Source organism: Chiloscyllium punctatum, chromosome 7 (assembly GCF_047496795.1).
Source record: "Chiloscyllium punctatum isolate Juve2018m chromosome 7, sChiPun1.3, whole genome shotgun sequence".
NCBI classification, from domain to species: Eukaryota; Metazoa; Chordata; class Chondrichthyes; order Orectolobiformes; family Hemiscylliidae; genus Chiloscyllium; species Chiloscyllium punctatum.
In genome coordinates this window covers 42506109-42524306 of record NC_092745.1, presented here as the reverse complement: position 1 = coordinate 42524306, position 18198 = coordinate 42506109, and the positions used below count along the sequence as shown (strand labels likewise).

At 48.2% G+C, this 18198-nt stretch overlaps 1 protein-coding gene across 5 annotated transcripts in view; it reads left to right on the top strand.

Moving 5' to 3' along the window:
• Positions 1-17060, top strand: part of LOC140479598 (LIM homeobox transcription factor 1-alpha-like) — a 312251-nt gene extending 295191 nt beyond the window's left edge. For all 5 annotated transcript variants that reach the window (XM_072573432.1, XM_072573428.1, XM_072573429.1 and 2 more), the window contains 4 exons: positions 1265-1342; positions 4821-4890; positions 10329-10496; positions 13980-17060. In XM_072573432.1, the coding sequence (XP_072429533.1) occupies positions 1265-1342; positions 4821-4890; positions 10329-10496; positions 13980-14137 (474 nt within the window). In that variant the 3' untranslated portion in view covers positions 14138-17060. The remainder of the gene's footprint in view (positions 1-1264; positions 1343-4820; positions 4891-10328; positions 10497-13979) is intronic.
• The last annotated feature ends 1138 nt before the right edge of the window (positions 17061-18198 follow it).

Genomic DNA, 18198 nt, shown 5'->3' with positions numbered 1-18198 from the left:
AAAGTGTGGGAGGGAGGCCGGAGGGGGGGAAGGGGTGGTGGGTGGGGAAGGGGTTGGAGCTGTGTACTCCGGTTGCTCTGTCACCTGTCCAGATGCCGCTGTCTTCTGGCCCATCTTGAGGTCAGAGGGCAGCCTAGGTGTGAGGTAGCCACCTCCCGCATGGCAGTGCTCCAGGTGAATGTCCGTCGGTGCACCTCTCCTCACCTCGGTTTAAAGTTAGAGGGTGATTTCAAGCCTCAGAACTAGTGGGTGATGAGTGTTGGTGTGACCTGATCCTGACCTCAGCACCCTTGACCTCTTGTGCCATAAGCACAACCCCCAACCCCCCACCTTGGCCAACCCTCTCCATCGTCCCACGATGAGCCAGATGAGGTCGGGAGATTGAACTTCTGCGAAGGTGTGGCAGAGGAAGGAATCGCTCAGTGCGGAGTTGATATGCTGCCGGCCTCCTTCCGCATCCTAATGACTCTTTGAAGCAGGGAAGGGAGAGGCAGAACAAATAAAGACCATCCAGCGCTTCCTTCAGTCACATGTGTTCTGATGTGGATTTGCTAAGGCTAAGTCTTTATCGGGGAGAGGGAGTGGGTGAGGAGGGGTCAATATTGATGATTGTGTGGCAGGTTTACCTCAGGATGAGAAGCCTCAGACAGCCTGGGCATATGTCCACTGGAGTTCAGAACATTGAGATGTTAGATTAGATTAGATTAGATTATTTACAGTGTGGAAACAGGCCCTTCGGCCCAACAAGTCCACACCGCCCCGCCGAAGCGCAACCCACCCATACCCCTACATCTACCCCTTACCTAACACTACGGGCAATTTAGCATGACCAATTCACCTGACCTGCACATCTTTGTGACCTACTTGAAGCCATAGGGGACTTGTCAGAACAGATTTATCCCTTGTGGGACAGACTAGGGCAGACAAATTAAAAATGAGGGTCCTCCTGTTTAAGGCTGAGATGAGGAGGATTTCATTTCCCTCCGAGGATCTCGAGTCTTTGGAGCGCAGTTCCCCAGAGACTGAGGGAAGCAGGGTCATAGGATGGATTTGAGGTGGAGGCAGATCTTTTTGACTATCATGGGGGCGGCGGGGGGGGGGGGGGGGGGAGGTGGGGGTTCAAAGGTTATCAAGGCGGGGCAGAAACATGGAGTCGTGGCCACAGTCAGATCGGCCCTGAATAGGTTCAAGGGGCCGAATGGCCATCGGCTGCCCTGCAATCGCACGTTTGTGTCTTCACATGACTCTTCCTTGTCCTTCACAGGTCAGGGAAACTCTCGCAGCAGAAACAGGTCTGAGTGTCCGAGTTGTGCAAGTCTGGTTTCAGAATCAGAGAGCGAAGGTAAGTCAGGGGCAGGCAGGACTGGACTGGGGCAGGAGAAAGGTGCTGGAGATTAGAGCCTAGATTAGAGTGGTGTTGGAGAAGCACAGCAGGTCAGGCAACATCCGGGGAGCAGGAAAATCGACGTTTCAGGCAAAAGCCCTTCCTAAGGAATGAGGCCGGGAGCCTCCAGGGTGGAGAGATAAATGGGAGGGTGAAGGTAGCTGAGAGTACAATAGGTTCTTGTTGTCTAGAGGAATTAAGGGCTACGGGGAGAACGCTGGCAAGTGGAGCTGAAATGCGCATCAGCCATGATTGAATGGCGGAGTGGACTCGATGGGCCGAATGGCCTTACTTCCACTCCTATGTCTTATGGTCTTATGGTCTTATGGATGGGGGCAGGGATGGTCAGAGAGGAGGGTGGAGCCGATAGGTAGGAAGGAAGATAGGCAGGTGGGACAGGTCATGAGGTGCTGAGCTGGGAGGTTGGAACTGGGGTGAGGTGGGGGAAGGGGAAATGAGGAAACTGGTGATATCCACATTGATGCCTTGGGGTTGAAGTGTTCCGAGGTGGAAGATGAGGCGTTCTTCCTCCAGGCGTCGGGTGGTGAGGGAGCGGCGGTGGAGGAGGCCCAGGACCTGCGTGTCCTCGTCAGAGTGGGCGGAGTAGTTGAAAGGTTGGGCCACGGGGCGTTGGGGTTGATTGGTGCCTGTGTCCTGGAGATGTTCCCTAAAGCGCTCTGCGAGAAGGTGTCTAGTCTCCCCAATGCAGAGGAGACCGCATCGGAAGCAACGGATACAATAAATGACATTGGTGGACGTGCAGGTGAAACTTTGATGGATGTGGAAGGTTCCTTTGGGGCCTTGGATGGAGGTGAGGGAGGAGGTGTGGGCACAGGTTTTGCAATTCCTGTAGTGGAAGGGAGTGAAGCGGGGCAGGGTCTCGCCCCAGAGGCTCTCACAGTGAGAGATGCGTCTCCAGGTTGCTGTGGCAAAGGTGTTGCTTTGGAGGGGTCAAGTGATTGGAGGGTCCTGTGATAAAACATCTGCAAGCAAGTTGCCATCCATTATTCCTGAGGCCCTTCGGAGAGTGGGTGCTGTGACATTGCCTCACCCACAGAGGCTGGCGTGCCAGGGTCTGCCCAGCGCTGCTGGGTGGTCAATATTTTCTTGAGTCCTTCATTTGATGGCAAGATGATTCATTGCCTACTCCTTTGAACTGAGTAGCTTGCTGGGCCTTTTCAGAAGGCAGTGAGAATTCAGTCCCAATTTCTGTGGGTCTGGAGTCACGTGGAGAATAAAAATGGCAGATCTCCTTCCCCGAAGGGCATTAGTGAACCTGACGGGTTTTCACAATTGCCATCATTGAGACTAGTTTATCATTGGCCAGCACAATCCAGAGTCGGTCGCTACGGATACCTAACTGGCTCAAAGCTGAGTACTTGCAGGCTGCAGGCTCAGTTGTACCTGGCAGAGCTCCCTCATAGAGCACAGCTGGGAAGAGGGTAACCAGGGGCATGGTATATTTATGAGTATGGGGTACCCTCCTGGTCAACAGATGCCATGGCCCTCAACTGGGGTCAGCAGGGTCAAAATTGGAGTCAGTTCCAGACGTTAGGAGTTTAAGTTCTGAGGAAAGTTATAGGACATTGGGTTTGCTTCTCTCTGGTCTCTGAGGTTACAAAAGGACATCACCAGTGTTTGATGAGGGTAACTTGTTGTGGTGAAAGTGTCAAGGTCTAGCAGAATGAAGATTCCCGACCAGGAGTGTGGAAGAAGAGAGGATGGAGAAAGCCTTTCTAACAAGGCTGGGAGTGAGGTGGGGATCAGGAAAACAGGATTTCCAGGTTGGGACCGATGTTGGTTAGGTCTAAGGTTTGAGATTTTGACAGCAGAGTGTTGTAACTGTGAGCGAACAGTTAGAACAAAGAAAGAGTCAAGACGTGATTTCGACAGAACCCATCCTGTGTTCTTAATATGGACTCCATAGAGTCATAGAGATGTACAGCATGGAAACAGACCCTTCGGTCCAACCCGTCCATCCCGACCAGATATCGCAACCCAATCTAGTCCCACCTGCCAGCACCTGGCCCATATCCCTCCAAACCCTTCCTATTCATATACCCATCCAAATGCCTCTTAAATATTGGAATTGTACCAGCCTCCACCACATCCTCTGGCAGCTCATTCCATACACGTACCACCCTCTGCGTGAAAAAGTTGCCCCTTAGGTCTCTTTTATATCTTTCCCCTCTCACCCTAAACCTATGCCCTCTAATTCTGGACTCTCCAAACCCAGGGACTTTGCCTATTTATCCTATCCATGCCCCTCATTATTTTGTAAACCTCTATAAGGTCACCCCTCAGCCTCCGACGCTCCAGGGAAAACAGCCCCAGCCTGTTCAGCCTCTCCCTGTAGCTCAGATCCTCCAACCCTGGCAACATCCTTGTAAATCTTTTCTGAACCCTTTCAAGTTTCACAGCATCTTTCCGATATGAAGGAGACCAGAATTGCACGCAATATTCCAACAGTGGCCTAACCAATGTCCTGTATAGCCGCAACATGACCTCCCAGCTCCTGTACTCAATACTCTGACCAATAAAGGAAAGCATACCAAAAGCCTTCTTCAGGCTACGGATCTATCTACAACACCAAGATACGTCTGAGAAGGAGGGATTTAGGAAGTCCACCTCTGTATTTGTGACTTCACTATGAGGTCCTTTAGCTCTCATCTTCACTTCCAACATGCCAACATGTGCCTCCCCAAAACTCTTTCCATTGCTCATCTTAGCTGCTTCCTCCATGTCAACTCAAGTCCAGTCATAACCTATCTATTTGTGACTCCACTTTCAAGGAGCTATGAACCTGCACTCCAAGGTCTCTTTGTTCAGCAACACCCCCGAGGACCTTACCATTAAGTGTATAAGTCCTGCTAAGATTTGCTTTCCCAAAATGCAGCACCTCACATTTATCTGAATTAAACTCCATCTGCCACTTCTCAGCCCATTGGCCCATCTGGTCAAAATCCCATTTTAATCTGAGGTAGCCCTCTTCGCTGTCCACTACACCTCCAATTTTGGTGTCATCTGCAAACTTACTAACTGTACCTCTTATGCTCACATCCAAATCATTTATGTAAATGACAAAAAGTAGAGGGCCCAGCACCGATCCTTGTGGCACTCCACTGGTCACAGGCCTCCAGTTCAAAATGACACTATCATTTTTTGGTTTAACTGGTTTTTATTGGTTTAACTGGTTTTTATTGGCTCTCTGTTCAATAGTGACCTCTTGCTGTGGGGGACAGAGTGAGCCCTCGCTCTGAGGGACAGAGGAACCTCTTGCTCTAGGGGACAGAGTGATTCCTCACTCTGAGGGACAGTGCGACCCCTCACTCTGGCGGACAGAGTGACCCCTCACTGTGGGAGGGACAGTGTAAGTTTGTTTGCTCTCTCTCTGAACAGTAATGCCCTCTCTCTCTCTCTCTCTCTCTTTCACCAGATGAAGAAACTCGCTCGTAGGCAGCAGCAACAACAACAAGACCAGCAGAACACCCAGCGCCTGAATACAGGTTAGAACAGGAACGGTCTCAAACAGTGAGTCTGTCAGAGTGCAAGAGAGAACCTCAGTTCATCCTACAGGGTGGATGACCTTTCACCTTGGCATCACCGTGCCAACTGAGTACCCATCCTGAGGTGGCAGTCTGTCTGATACTGAACCTGAAGGGCCAATGGCACAGACAGCTAGGGAACAACAGGACCAAGGTTACAGAGTCAGGGCAGACTAGGACCCACGGGTGTAAATCAAATGCAGCTCTTTCCATCAAAGTGGGGGTGAGGAAAGGCAGAGGTGAGAGGGTGAAATGTTAGTAAATCTGAGACAACACCAAGATACGTCTGAGAAGGAGGGATTTAGGAAGTCCACCTCTGTATTTGTGACTTCACTATGAGGTCCTTTAGCTCTCATCTTCACTTCCAACGTGCCAACATGTGCCTCCCCAAACTCTCTCCATTGCTCATCTTAGCTGCTTCCTCCATGTCAACTCAAGTCCAGTCATAACCTCCATGACCCTTGATACTTCCACACCAGCTCATTACTCCATGACCCTTGGTATTTCCACGCCAGCTCATTACTCCATGACCTCAGTAGCCACTCACACACCATGCATTTCCGACAGATCTGAAGAAGTCATGTAGAGATGAAAACAAAGTCTCCTGACAATACAGTAGAACTTGCCCTCATGCAGGCTTGAAAGTGAAAATAGAAACTATCCATTAAACCCACTTGAACATTTTAAATCCCATTTGGTACTTAATCTGTTATGAAAGATTTCTGTTCAGGAACTGTAAAGTCACCATAGTCCCAGAGGACTATAGAGCTGCTCTCTCTTTAGAGATGGTGGTGATTTAACCTCAGAGTCACCATGCATCATAAGAGGGGTAATGTTGAGAAGGTGAGACTTCAGTCAGAGCAGGGATTAAACCTGTGCAGTTGGCACAATCTGCATTGTTAACCAGCTGTCTGGTCAACAGAACTAACCTATTAAACGTGCCTTTAAACTGTAAATCAAAACATGGTGTAAACCCTCCCTTCCACTGATGTGTGTTTTGTGCCTTTTGAATTTCAGCCAAGCATTCACGATGCCTTCTGTTCTAATAGCAGCCCTTGAAAAATTTCTACAATTAACTTCAATTGAAACTGCAGAAATGGAGGGCAATTTTCTTTCCCTACCGATACCAGAAAGCTTGTCAATTGAAAACAGTTTATTAAAAGACATTAAAAACAAATCTATAACCCATCGCTTCAACTTTTCCATATTTAAAGGGCTGGAGATACTTTTAAAAACTTCCAATCATGAGACTCAGACAGACCTTTTAACCATGTTTATTATAGAATCACTACAGTGTGGAAACAGGCCATTTAGCTCAACAACTCCACACTGAACCCATTATTCTCCATTCACTCTGACTAATGCACCTAACCTACACATCCCTGAACACAATAGGCAATTTCGCACAGACAATTCACCTAACCTACACATCGTTCGACTGTGGGAGGAAACCCTTGCAGACACGGGGAGAATGTGCAAACTCCACACATACAGTTGCCCGAGGCTAGAATCGAACCCAGATCCATGACATTGTGAGGCAGCAGTGCTAACCACTGAGCCACTGTGCTGACTCTGTCAATTCATGACTCCTTTATTGTGGGTTAAGTCTCTGTAAACAGCAAAAATGAGGTCTGTTTGAAGTCAGCACTATTTTTAAACAACCCCACAAAATTTCCCTCCTGTGTGATTCATGTCCTGCCCTTTTCCTCCTTCTGGCAAAATTAGTATCTGCCAGAAATTAGGACGGTGTTTCTGCATTTGGGCCCCATCCACCATTTTTAATGTCCTCTTGAGTTCAGCCCGAATCTGCAGAAATCTGGCCCTAATGGGGGAGAGTGGGCAGCTTGGATGAGTTGGAGTTTCAATGCTGGGGACAGTCTCCATGTTGTGCGGGGAAAAGTGAGTCTGGGGCTTTCTGGGTCTCGGATCATTGTGAGTAGGAGGCAGGGTCTGGGAGTCTGGGAAAGGGTCTGGGTGCAGAGGGCCATGGCGTGGTCTGTCAGTGGGTGGGAGGAATGTCTGGGTCAGTGGGGAACCTGAGGGTGTCAAGGTGGTGAGAGAATCTGGGTGTGGGGGGGGTGAGTCTGAGAGTCAAGGCTTAGCAGTGTCTGAGTGTGGGGCTGCCTGGGTTGGGGTGTGGGTTGGATAAGGAGCTGTGGGTGTTCTGGTTCTGGGAGTGGCGGGTAGTCTGGAAGGGAACTGGGTATGGGGATTTTCATGCACAGGAAAATCTTGACTGGGGGAGTTTGTTTGTAGGGGGCTGTGGATGGAATATGAGGTTTGGGCTATTTTGTATGTCAGGGTCTCGATCCATTGGGTCAGTTTCAGCTCTTTGATGTCGCAATTTCAACTGAGCCGTTATCTCTGCTGTTTGTCCACGATCCTGCAACCATTCCCATTCAGATACGTCTCTAGTTCCTTTCGCCAAGTTATCACTGAAGACGTTTCAATCAACCCTCTTTGATAGTTTTCTCCAATTCCACTTAGGAGTAAAGGAATAGAAAGTAGAGAAATTAGATTGTCTAAAAAATGTGAAAGAGAATGAACTTTTAAGTATTAACAGGTTACAAGAATTACAAGAGTAGGTCAGAGGCTAGGAATACTGCGGTGAGTCACTCACCTTCTGACTCCCCAAAGCCTGTCCACCATCTACAAGGCACAAGTCAGGAGTGTGATGGAATACTCCCCACCTGCCTGGATGGGTGCAGCTCCAAGAACACTCAAGAAGCTTGACTCCATCCAGGACAAAGCAGCATGCTTGCTTGGCACCACAAGCATCTACTCCCTTCACCACCAGTGCTCAGGAGCAGCCGTGTGCGCTATCTACAAGATGCACAGCAGAAATTCAGCAAAGATACTTCGACAGCACCTTCCAAACCCACAGCCACTTACATCTGGAAGGACAAGGGCAGCACATACATGGAGACATCACCTCCGACTTGGAAATACATCACCGTTGCATCACTGTCACTGGGTCAGGATCCTGGAATTCCCTCTTTTAAGAACATTGTGAGTCTACCTAACGCATTTCAAGAAGGCAGATAACCATCCACCTTCTCAAAGGCAACTATGGATGGGCAATAAATGGTGGCACAGCTAGAGATGCCCAAGTCCCATGAGTGAGTGAAAGAAAGATCCAAGTATCAAGAAGATCCAGGCTCCAGATGGGATGGAGCCTAGGGACACCGAATGGAAAATGCAAAGGCACTGACCACAATCTCCCAATCCTCATTTGACATGGGAGTGGTGCCAGAGGATTGGAGAATTAGACATATTACAACCATGTTTAAAAATGAGCAGAGAGTCAAACACAGCAACTGCAAATCAGTCCATCATCTTCATGACAATGATGGGGAAACCTTGAGAGATTACCATAACCCAAAACTAATTTATTGGTATTTGGAGCCAAATAAATTAATAAATGAAATCAAGAGAAATTTGTTAAAGCAAATTATCTTTGACCAACCTGAGCACATTCTTTGATGAGGGATAATGAGATTCCCTACAGTATGGAAACAGACCCTTTGGCCCAACTAGTCTACACTGACCCTTCGAAGAGTAACCCACCCAGACCCGTTTCCCTCTAACTGATGCACCTAACACTATGGGCAATTTAGCATGGCCAATTTACCTGACCTGCACATCTTTGGACTGTGGGAGGAAACCGGAGCACACCCACGCAAACATGGGGAGAATGGGCAAACTCCACACAGACAGTCACCCAAGGCTGGAATCGAAGCTGGGTCCCTGGTGCTGTGAGGCAGCAGTGCTAACCACTGAGCCACCGTGCCACCCCAGTAGTGTAGCTGATGTTGCGTATGTGGACTTTTGAAAGACATTTCACAAAGTAACACATAAAGGCTTGTTAGCGTTCGCATAGCCCCATTCTTAATGCAGAGGATATAAGGCTCAGTAACAATATTCAGGAAGAGATGCAAAACAGAAAGTTGTTTTTGGAGATGGAGGGTGATATACAGAGCTGTAGACCACTGCACTTTTCCTCCATGTACAAATGACGCGGACATTTGGGGCATCATTTCAAAGTCTGTAGGTGCCTCAAAGCTGAAAATATAGTAAATGACGATGAGATGCAGCAGACACAATGCCAATATGGGCTAAGGAATGGGCAGTAGACATAGGGCAGGTTAGTTTACTGGGGGGGGATATTACTGGAGGGGAGTATGAAGTGAGATGTTTTGAGGGTAGAGGGAGAGGTGTGATCAATAAAATGGCGCAATTTTAAAAGGAATGCTGCAGGAACAGGGAACGCACTCACTGTAAGAGAGAGCCACCAAATCTGGAGTGAAAGAGCTGGTGATAGACTGGGACTGGTGGTGGAGTCTTGCTATCCTTTGTATGGGATTGGAGGAAACCAGTCTCAGTAAGGATGGGACAGTGAGTCCTGGGGCATGTGACAGGCTCAGCTAAAAGGCTTTGAAAAATCAAACTCCCGCGTTTTTATGACTCCCTTGCTCTCCCACTATTCCGCTGCCTTCATTTACTTTCTTGATTCCCTCCTGAAAGTTATATTGCACGTGTTTCCAAGCCCCTGCATTCTAGATCGCACCAGCTCACGGCAAGAATGATCTCTTTCCCCATGTTACAGAGAGAGAGAGAAAGAGAGTGTGTCAAGAAAGGGGCGAGGGCTCCAGCCTTAGAGAGAATCCACTCTCCACTGAACTGAGAAGGTTAAGAGGAAGTTGGATGGAGGTGTTAAACCATGTGTAAGTTTTTGATCATGTAAATCATGGCAAAATTGTTCCGAACAGCAGAGGTTGGGCTTTGAAAGGTGCGGATAATTAGCAAAAGAAGCAGAAGGGAAAAAAGAATAAAGTGTGCAGAGAGCTGTTATCATCTTACGTGGCAGGGAAGCAGATTAATTAAACAGGAAATCAATTGGTTTGTGAGAAGAGTACATTCAGGGGTACAGGACAAAACAGGGAGTAATTGGATAGCTTTATCAGAGCTTTATCAGAGTACAGTCACAGTGGGCTGAAGGGTCTCCCTATTTGCCCTATCATTATAATTCAATGATGACTCATTACCATAAATCTGTGTCTCCTTGTAATCAGCCAGAGGAAAGAGTTACTGTTTGCTTGTTTTTTTGTTAAAACCCCTCCATTAAATCTCCCTTCAGCTTTCTTCGCTCATAGGACAACAGCCCCAAATACTCAAACTTCACCTTGTAACTGAAGTCCCTGGTCCCACTCCTGTGCAACCCTCCTTGACATCCTGCCCAGAGTGATGCCCATGACTGGACACCGACCCTTCAGATGAGGCCTGAGCTAGTGGTTCTAAAAACAAAAGGGTTTTACAAGACTTCCTCATATAAGTATGGAGCTGGATATAATGTGCTGCTGTGTGACATTCATTTCAATTTATTTCTTTTTCTTGTGCAGTCCCAGCGAACAGTTCCAATAACCCTGGAGTGGAAACGATGATGAACCCTTATACAAGCCTGCCTCCACAGCAGCTCCTGGCTATTGAACAGAACGGATATAACACCGATCCTTTCCGACAAGGCCTCACTCCTCCTCAGATGCCGGGAGACCATATGCACCCTTATGGTGACTGCTTCTTTCTCCTATGAGATTTCAGCCAATTTTATTTTTTAAAGAGAGACTCATATTGAATCCCAGAGTAAGAGAATGACCGCTCCCAGTCATGGCAGCACTTTCAATGGAATCGTCATTCCCACTTTTCCAGCCCTGACTCCAAAAGGAAGAAGTGTTCCTATCTATTTTACCCTGACCCCTCGTGATTTTGAACATCTCTGTCAAAACCCCCTTTTCTCTAAGAGTGACAGCCTCTCTGCTACTGACCTATCCGGGCGACTGAAGTTCCTCATCTCTGGAACTAGTCTTTTCTATCTTTTCCACACCCTCTCCAACAGCTTCATGTCCTTCCTCAGTGCAGTGCCGGAACTGGAGGCAAAATTCTAATCGAGGCCTATGTTTTTACACAGGTTATTAGAACACCCTTGCTTTTGTACTGTCCACCCTGATTTCTAAAGCCTAGGATCCCACGTGCTTCGATGGTTTCTCAAACTTGCCCTCTGCCACCTTAAACAAACTATATAATGTCAGGTCCCCCTGCTCCTGTACCCACTTTAGAACTGAACCCTTCATTTTTCTCTTGCCTTTCATTGTCTTTCTCATCAAAAGGAATCATTTTACGTTTAATTTTCATCTACCCATTCTGCCAGCCTATCTATGTTCTTTCATTACCCATCTCACAGTTCCAGTCCTTGTGAAGGTGTGGTGCCTGGAATTGGACTGATCGCTAGGTTCGCACTAATGCTTGCTTAACTTGCAACTTAGCTTCTTGAAAGAGTAGTTGGACAGACTGTCGCCTGAGGATGGAGCTGACGATTAGAGGGGTAGGTGTCGTTTGAGATGACCAAGTAGTAATGAGTCTTGTGTTACCAGGCCTGGGTCAGGAAGGGGAGTCTATCCCGAATGACATTTTGGAGCGATGAAGCCAGTTGAATGCTCTGAAGTATTGATTCGCAATCTTGGGAGATCTCGGTATGTCTGAAGACAACTTCCCTTCAAGGGATCAAATGGTAGATTCGAAGTACAACTGAGAGGAATTTTGACTCTCAACAAAAGAGGGTGTTAAACCTTCAGGGGGAAGCAATAGCCTAGGGATATTATCGGTGGACTGTTAATTTAGAGACCCAGGTAATGACCTGAGGAGCTGGGTTTGAATCCCTCCCATGGCAGATAGTGGAATTTGAATTCAATAAATGTCTGAAATTAAGCATCTAATGGTGACCATGAATTCATTGTTGATTGTTGGGATAACAACCCATTTCACTAATGTCCCTCAGGGTAGGAAACTGCCATCCTTACCTGGCCTGGCCTGTGCGTGACTCCAGACGCACAGTAATGTGATTAACTCTTTTAGGGCAACTAGGGATTGGCAATTAACGCTGGCCTAGCCAGTGATGCCCTTACCCTGTGAATGAAGTTTTTTAAAAAAACAGGTGGGATGTAATGTTTAAAAGTCTACAAACCCAAACTGCTAAGTTGGAGTCAACCAGTTTTGGATTTAATAGAAGAGAATTGGTTGGGTGATGGGGTGGCATTTAAAATCCAACCCCTGTGTATGGATTGCCCATTGGAATACTATAATAAGGACTGTGCACCTCACATTTTAGCTGCATCTTAAACTTAATGCTGGATCCTGTGTTTCCCTGGAAACCTGAGGTGACAGAGAGGGTAACTAAAGAGTTAAATGCCTTTGCTGCACTCCGTGTGAGCCAGGAGGAACAGGAATGCCTCTTGCCAGCCTCCAGGCTAGCTGGTCCTCCTCCCTCCACCGTAATCAGACCCCTGACTCTCAAAAGGACCACTCCGCGCTACTGCTCTCTGACCCTGCCCCCATCACCTCCCAGAGACCACCAACCCCTCCCGCTGATTACCAAATTCCAGTGAGTGATCATTGAACCCCTGTGGCTCAGATCTGTGGCAATCATTCCCTTTGCAACCCCCCACCCCCACCCCCCCCCCCCCCCCAACACTCCATTCCCCCACACCCAGCATAAATGCTGCCCCCTCTAGACTTCACTCTGGTGAAGAGTCATCTAGACTCGAGGCGTTAGCTTGTCCCCTCTCCATAGATGCTGCCTGCCTCGTTGTGATCATTTGTTGTTTTCAGTACAGATTCCAGCATCTGCAGTGACTTGCTCCTACATTGAGAATGTCCTGCAGCAGCTCCTTGCTCCTGGTCTTAATGATGAAGTGGATTAAGCCCTATCTAACCGATGGAAATCTATATCCTTTAGAAACATATAAAATTGCAACAGGACGAGACAGGGCTGGATGTTCCCAATGACTGGGGAGTCCAGAATCAGAGGGGCACAGGATATGAGGTCGGCCATTTCCGAATGAGATGAGGAGGAGTGTCTTCAGCTAGAGAGTGTGAGCCTATGGAGTTCTCTGGCACAGGAAATTGTTGAGGCCAACGCATTGAATATTTTGAAGAAGAAGTCAGATATAATGTTTAGGGCTGAAATGGGTCAGAGAGTATGGGGGAGAAAGTGGGAACAGGGAATGGAGTTGGGTGATCAGTCACGATCATATAGAATAGTGAAGCAGTCTCAAAAGGGCCGAATGGCTGACTCCTCCCCCTATTTTCTGTGTCAGGCCTGGTTCTATGGCTAGTGCTTTCACCTCTGAGTTAGACAGGGATGTGAGTTTTATCTACACTCCAGGACTGTTGCATGCAATACAGGATGATGGTCCAGTGCATTGTCGAGGGTGTACTACATTAGTGGAGTCCCTGCTTTTCAGACAAGACATTAAGCCAAGGCCATATTCGCCCTGTCAGGTGGACACAGCACTAACCAAAGGAAAGCGCAGGAGTTTTCCTTGGACTCCTGGCAAGTAATTCTCCCTCAAACCACTTCCTTTACAAAGGAGCAGGCTAATGTGGTTTGATTCCCACCATGGCAGATGGTGAAATCTAAATTCAATGAAAACCTGGTTAAACCATATAACCACTGACGATTGTTGTAAACACCTATCTGCTTCACTGATGTCATCTAGAAAGTGAAATTTCCCATCCTTACCTGCTCTGGCCTAGGTTTGACTCCAGAGCCAAAGCAATATGGCTGACTCTTAGCTAGCCCTGCTGGACAACGAGGCATGGGCAATAAATGCTGAACAAGCTAGCGATACCCTCCTCCCTCAGAAGAACAAAAGAAAAGACGGATTAACCCAGGCCATTATGAGATTGCCACTTGTGGGATCTTACTTTGTGTGGGTTTACTGCTGCATTGCCACATGACTACACTTCAGGAAGTTTCTCATTGGCTGTAAAACTAGTTTGACCTGTCCTGAGGTCGAGGAAGGCGTTCACTGAATGCAAGTCTTTCCTTTTTGTTGTGGAAGGTGGGTGTGGACGGAGATTGGCGATGGGCTGAATGGCCCCCATTTCGGCGGGGGTTGGTGGGAGGGTGGGGGGGGGGGGGGGGTCGTTTTTTTCCTGTGCTTTCCACTCCTAGTAGCTCACAGTTTAAACATTGTCCTCTCTTCTCTCCTCAGGCAATGAGACCCTTTTCCATGACATGGACAGCGACACATCACTCAACAGTCTCGGCGACTGCCTCCTGGCAACCAATGAAGCGAGCTCCATGCAAGCTCGGATAGGAAACCCCATAGATCGGCTCTACTCCATGCAGAACTCCTACTTTACCTCATGAGGTAGAGCACGCCACCAGTACTGGAAAGAGCAGAGCTGCCCAGGCCCAAGGTCAACAGTTGTCCGAACCGATATCATTTCACAGCTCTACTCAACATCACCCAAAGCAACAGACGAAACCTGGGATCCTACAAGTGCTTGGATTGCGAAACACATTGATAAACCCCCCCACCACCCCCCCTACTCCTGCCACCCGCTATCAGTTAGTCGTGCTGAATGTTTTAGACTGCTGTGGTGAGCCACTTGATGTGCTCCGAATGGTCCACCTCGATCAATGCGAGTAAAATAACGCTCATTCATTTTAAACATCTGATGGCTCATTGAGATGACTCGCACTTAAGCACCCACCCCATCCCCCCACCCCACCCCCACCATCCCCACCTTTTGGAAAGACTGAGCCCGTCTCAATTCTAGTGATTCGTAGATGTCAAAAAAAAAACTCAGACCCAGACAGGGATTGGAGCGCCACGTACCCCTCACAAAACTTTGATCTCACCAGAGGACACCCCGACAGTTCACTCCTTACCGCCCCGATGAAACCAGAGTCAAACCTCTCACACACTAAAAAAAGGTGAGATTGGACAGACGCAGGTGAAAACCTTCGACTCGGGCCAGGGGGTTTGGGGTGTCCGCGGGGAGGGTAAAGGGGTGGCGGTGGAGTGCCGAGGTCCTGCGCCAGCGAGAAACCGGGTTCCGTGCCCCGGGAAACCCAAAGCCAGAACTTTTACCGACTCAATCGGAACGACTTTATAAAAGGTGGCTTCCAATGTCCAGCTTTCACTATTTAATGAAGCACTCGGTGCACTTAAGTTCTGAACCTTCCTGTTCATTGGCCTTCCCTTGTTTGTATCTTGTGTGAGGACGAGTCCTAATGTTGAGCTCTTATTGCGACTTGCAGTTCATAGCAATTAGCCGAAACCACCGTGAACTGTCATGAAGTCTGGAAAGCCCAACCCGAGAAAAGGCTTATGTTGTAAATAACTGCTGTTCTAAGAACTTGTGTTTTTTCAAAGTGCTGGTTATTTAACTGTGAAAGAGAAAACAAAAAGCTGTGATAATGTATTGACTGAAGATCACCCTCCACATTGGCATTGTCACTGCCACCAAACAGGCCTCAGCTAGAGGCACTTAGAAAAACTCACAGGCTATAGGTCAAAGGTCTCTTCATTGTATGCTGTTAGTAGACACTGAATATGTATTGTGCACCCGTTTATTCAAGTGACGTTATTCGTGTTCGAGAGACCCTTCTCACCTGTTGTCGGTTCAAGGCCCAAAACAAGGTTAGACTAGAATCTCACAGACACACCTCTCTCTCCCCTTGTAGCTCAACCCAGCTTCTGAAGTAGAATAAACTGCTGGATGTATGATAAACTGCTGTTGTCAATCTTATCTTGAGGCTCATTTGGGCGTACCATTCACAAACTACACTGGGAGAAGTGACTCTCCTTTTATACTTGGTCGTACTGGGGCCTTGCTTCAAGTTCAAGGTGCCGGCCTCTTGGCTGCTCGTTGCTGGATTGGTAGTTAGGCAGCAACAGTGCCCCCCCCGGGGCCTACAGCTGAAGTGAGCTGAGCTCCAACAGCTACTTGGCAACTGTCTCCGGAAAGTACAGGACTGAGACAGCCTGAAACATCCTCCACTGAAGGAAAAACAACTTTGTATGTGATCCAAAAATCCATCTCTAGGATTGTGAGAGCGCAGGCCTTCAGGAGAGGGCTGCCCTGGACTGGGTGCTGATGGGAGGATAATTACTTGCAGGGCTCTGCAGCCAGTGTCTGAAATGCAGGCCCCAGAAGGATGACCAAGAAGGGAGACCTCAAGAGTCTTTCGACAGGTTTGTGTTGTGCTGGTGGCCATTTTGTTACGAGCGAGCCCTGGTAGCTACCGTGAAGTAGCATTGTGTACAAGGCAGGCTGGTGGCATAGGCCGGAAAAACAATTGGGTCATAGGTGCCCAAAATCCTTCCAGTGCCCATGTCCAGAGCTGCCAACACTGACTTCCTCCCTCAGCGACGCACCAACTCATTGCTTATCATAGTTCAATGGCAAATTCAAAATTGCGAATCGCCTCCCCCCAGCTCCATGCTGAAAACGAGGCTCGATCTTCTCTGTCTTAAGAAGGGGTCTGGGGAGAGAAAGAAATCAAGGTTGCTGGGCTGAGTGCGTCGCTTTGGGACCTTGTCCAGACTCAGATAGGGTGCTGGCCAACTGCCTAGAATGTTAGCGAGTGCAAAGCAACTGTGGATCAAGTGCCCATGACATTGAAGATGACTTATTGACTGAAGAATGATAGCTGGAGTGTTGCTAGGAGTGAGAAAACGAACAGTTGAAAGGTATAGGGCCCACGACTCCATGAAGCCAGGAGCAATATCAGACACGGTGACTCACTCACCTCCAGCTGGAAGCTTTGGTGTGTAAACTGTCTCGTTTAGGTGGCACTCGGTCTCTCCCAGCTGTCCATTTCATCCAGTGAGCCATAGTTACGACCATAAGACTTGGGGAGCAGCAGTAGACCAATCAGCCCATCGAGCCTGCTCCACTATTCAATGGCTGATCTGATAACCTCAACCCAATTCTATTTTCCTGCATTTTCTCCATAACCTTTACTGATCAAAAATCTCTCTATCTCAGCCTTGAACTTACTTAATGACCCAGCCTTGACAGCACTCTGTGGCCAGGAATTCCACATGTACACTATCCCTGAGAGAAGGTATTTGTCCTCATCTTTGTCCCAGATGCTGTCACCCCCTTATTCTGAGATGGTGCCCTCTGGTCCCCGACTCTCCCACAGTGAGAAACAGCCTCTCCACAGCTTCCCTGCTAAGTCCCCCCAAAATCTTAATAAAACAAAAAACAGGCCATGTGTGTGTGTATTTGTCTGTGTGTGTGTGTGTGTGTGTGTGTATTTGTTTGTGCGTGTGTGTGTGTGTGTGTACGTGTGTGTGTGTGTGTGTGTACGTGTGTGTGTACATGGGTCTGTGGGTGTGTCTGTGTGCGCGTGTGTCTGTGTGTGGTGCATACCTGTGTGTGTGTGACTGTGTGTGTGTTTCTGTGTGCATGTTTGTGTGTGCATTTGTGTGTGCCTGTTTGTGAGCATGTGTCTGTGTGTGTGCATGTGTGTGTGTGTCTATGTGTGTGCCTGTGTGTGAGCATGTGTCTGTGTGTGCATGTGTGTGTGTGTCTATGTGTGTGCCTGTGTGTGACTGCGTGTGTGTCAGTGTCTGTGTGCGTGTACGTGTGTCTGTCTGTGTGTGTGTCTGTGTGCGTACATGTGTCTGTGTGTGTGTTTCTGTATGCATGTCTGTGTGTGTGCATTTGTGTGTGTGTGCGTGTCTGTGTGTGTTTGCGCGTGTGTGTTGCTTTGTGTGTGTGCATGTGTGTGTGTGTGTGTACGTGTGTGTGTACGTGTGTGTGCACATCTGTGTGTGTGTCTGAGTGTGTGCATGCACACGCACGAGATGGACATCAGGAGCAGTTTCTCCTTGTCAGCTTCAAAACCTAAACAGTGGGATGCCACAGTTTGGAGGGGACATTAAATACAAGTAAACACTTGGACGTTAATGTCAATGCACCCTCTATAGATCAAAGGCAGGGAGCCCTGGTCATTCCTCATTCCCACAGTGTTATAGCTGTGGAGGAAGTGGCTGTTCACAAGGAGGCTTGTTTGTCACTCTGCTCTTTAAGGAGAAAACAGCATGTGTGTGGATGAGGGACTGGAGTAGGTGTGGCTATGTTGCTGACCTAATGTCGTCTCAAGACTTGGCAATCCAGAGTTCACATCCGGATAGGGGAGAGATCTGCTCCCGTAATCCAGAGTTCAGATCCAGATAGGGGAGAAATTGCTCCCATAATCCAGAGTTCAGATCTGGATAGGGGAGAGATCTGCTTCGTCCAGATAGGGGAGAAATCTGCTCCCGTAATCCAGAGTTCAGATCCAGATAGGGGAGAAATCTGCTCCCATAATCCAGAGTTCAGATCCCATCGAGGTGTTTTGACTGTATTGGCCACAGCCCACGTCATCTCGGAAAATCGATCCAGGTTTCAGTGGAAAATTCCGACCCC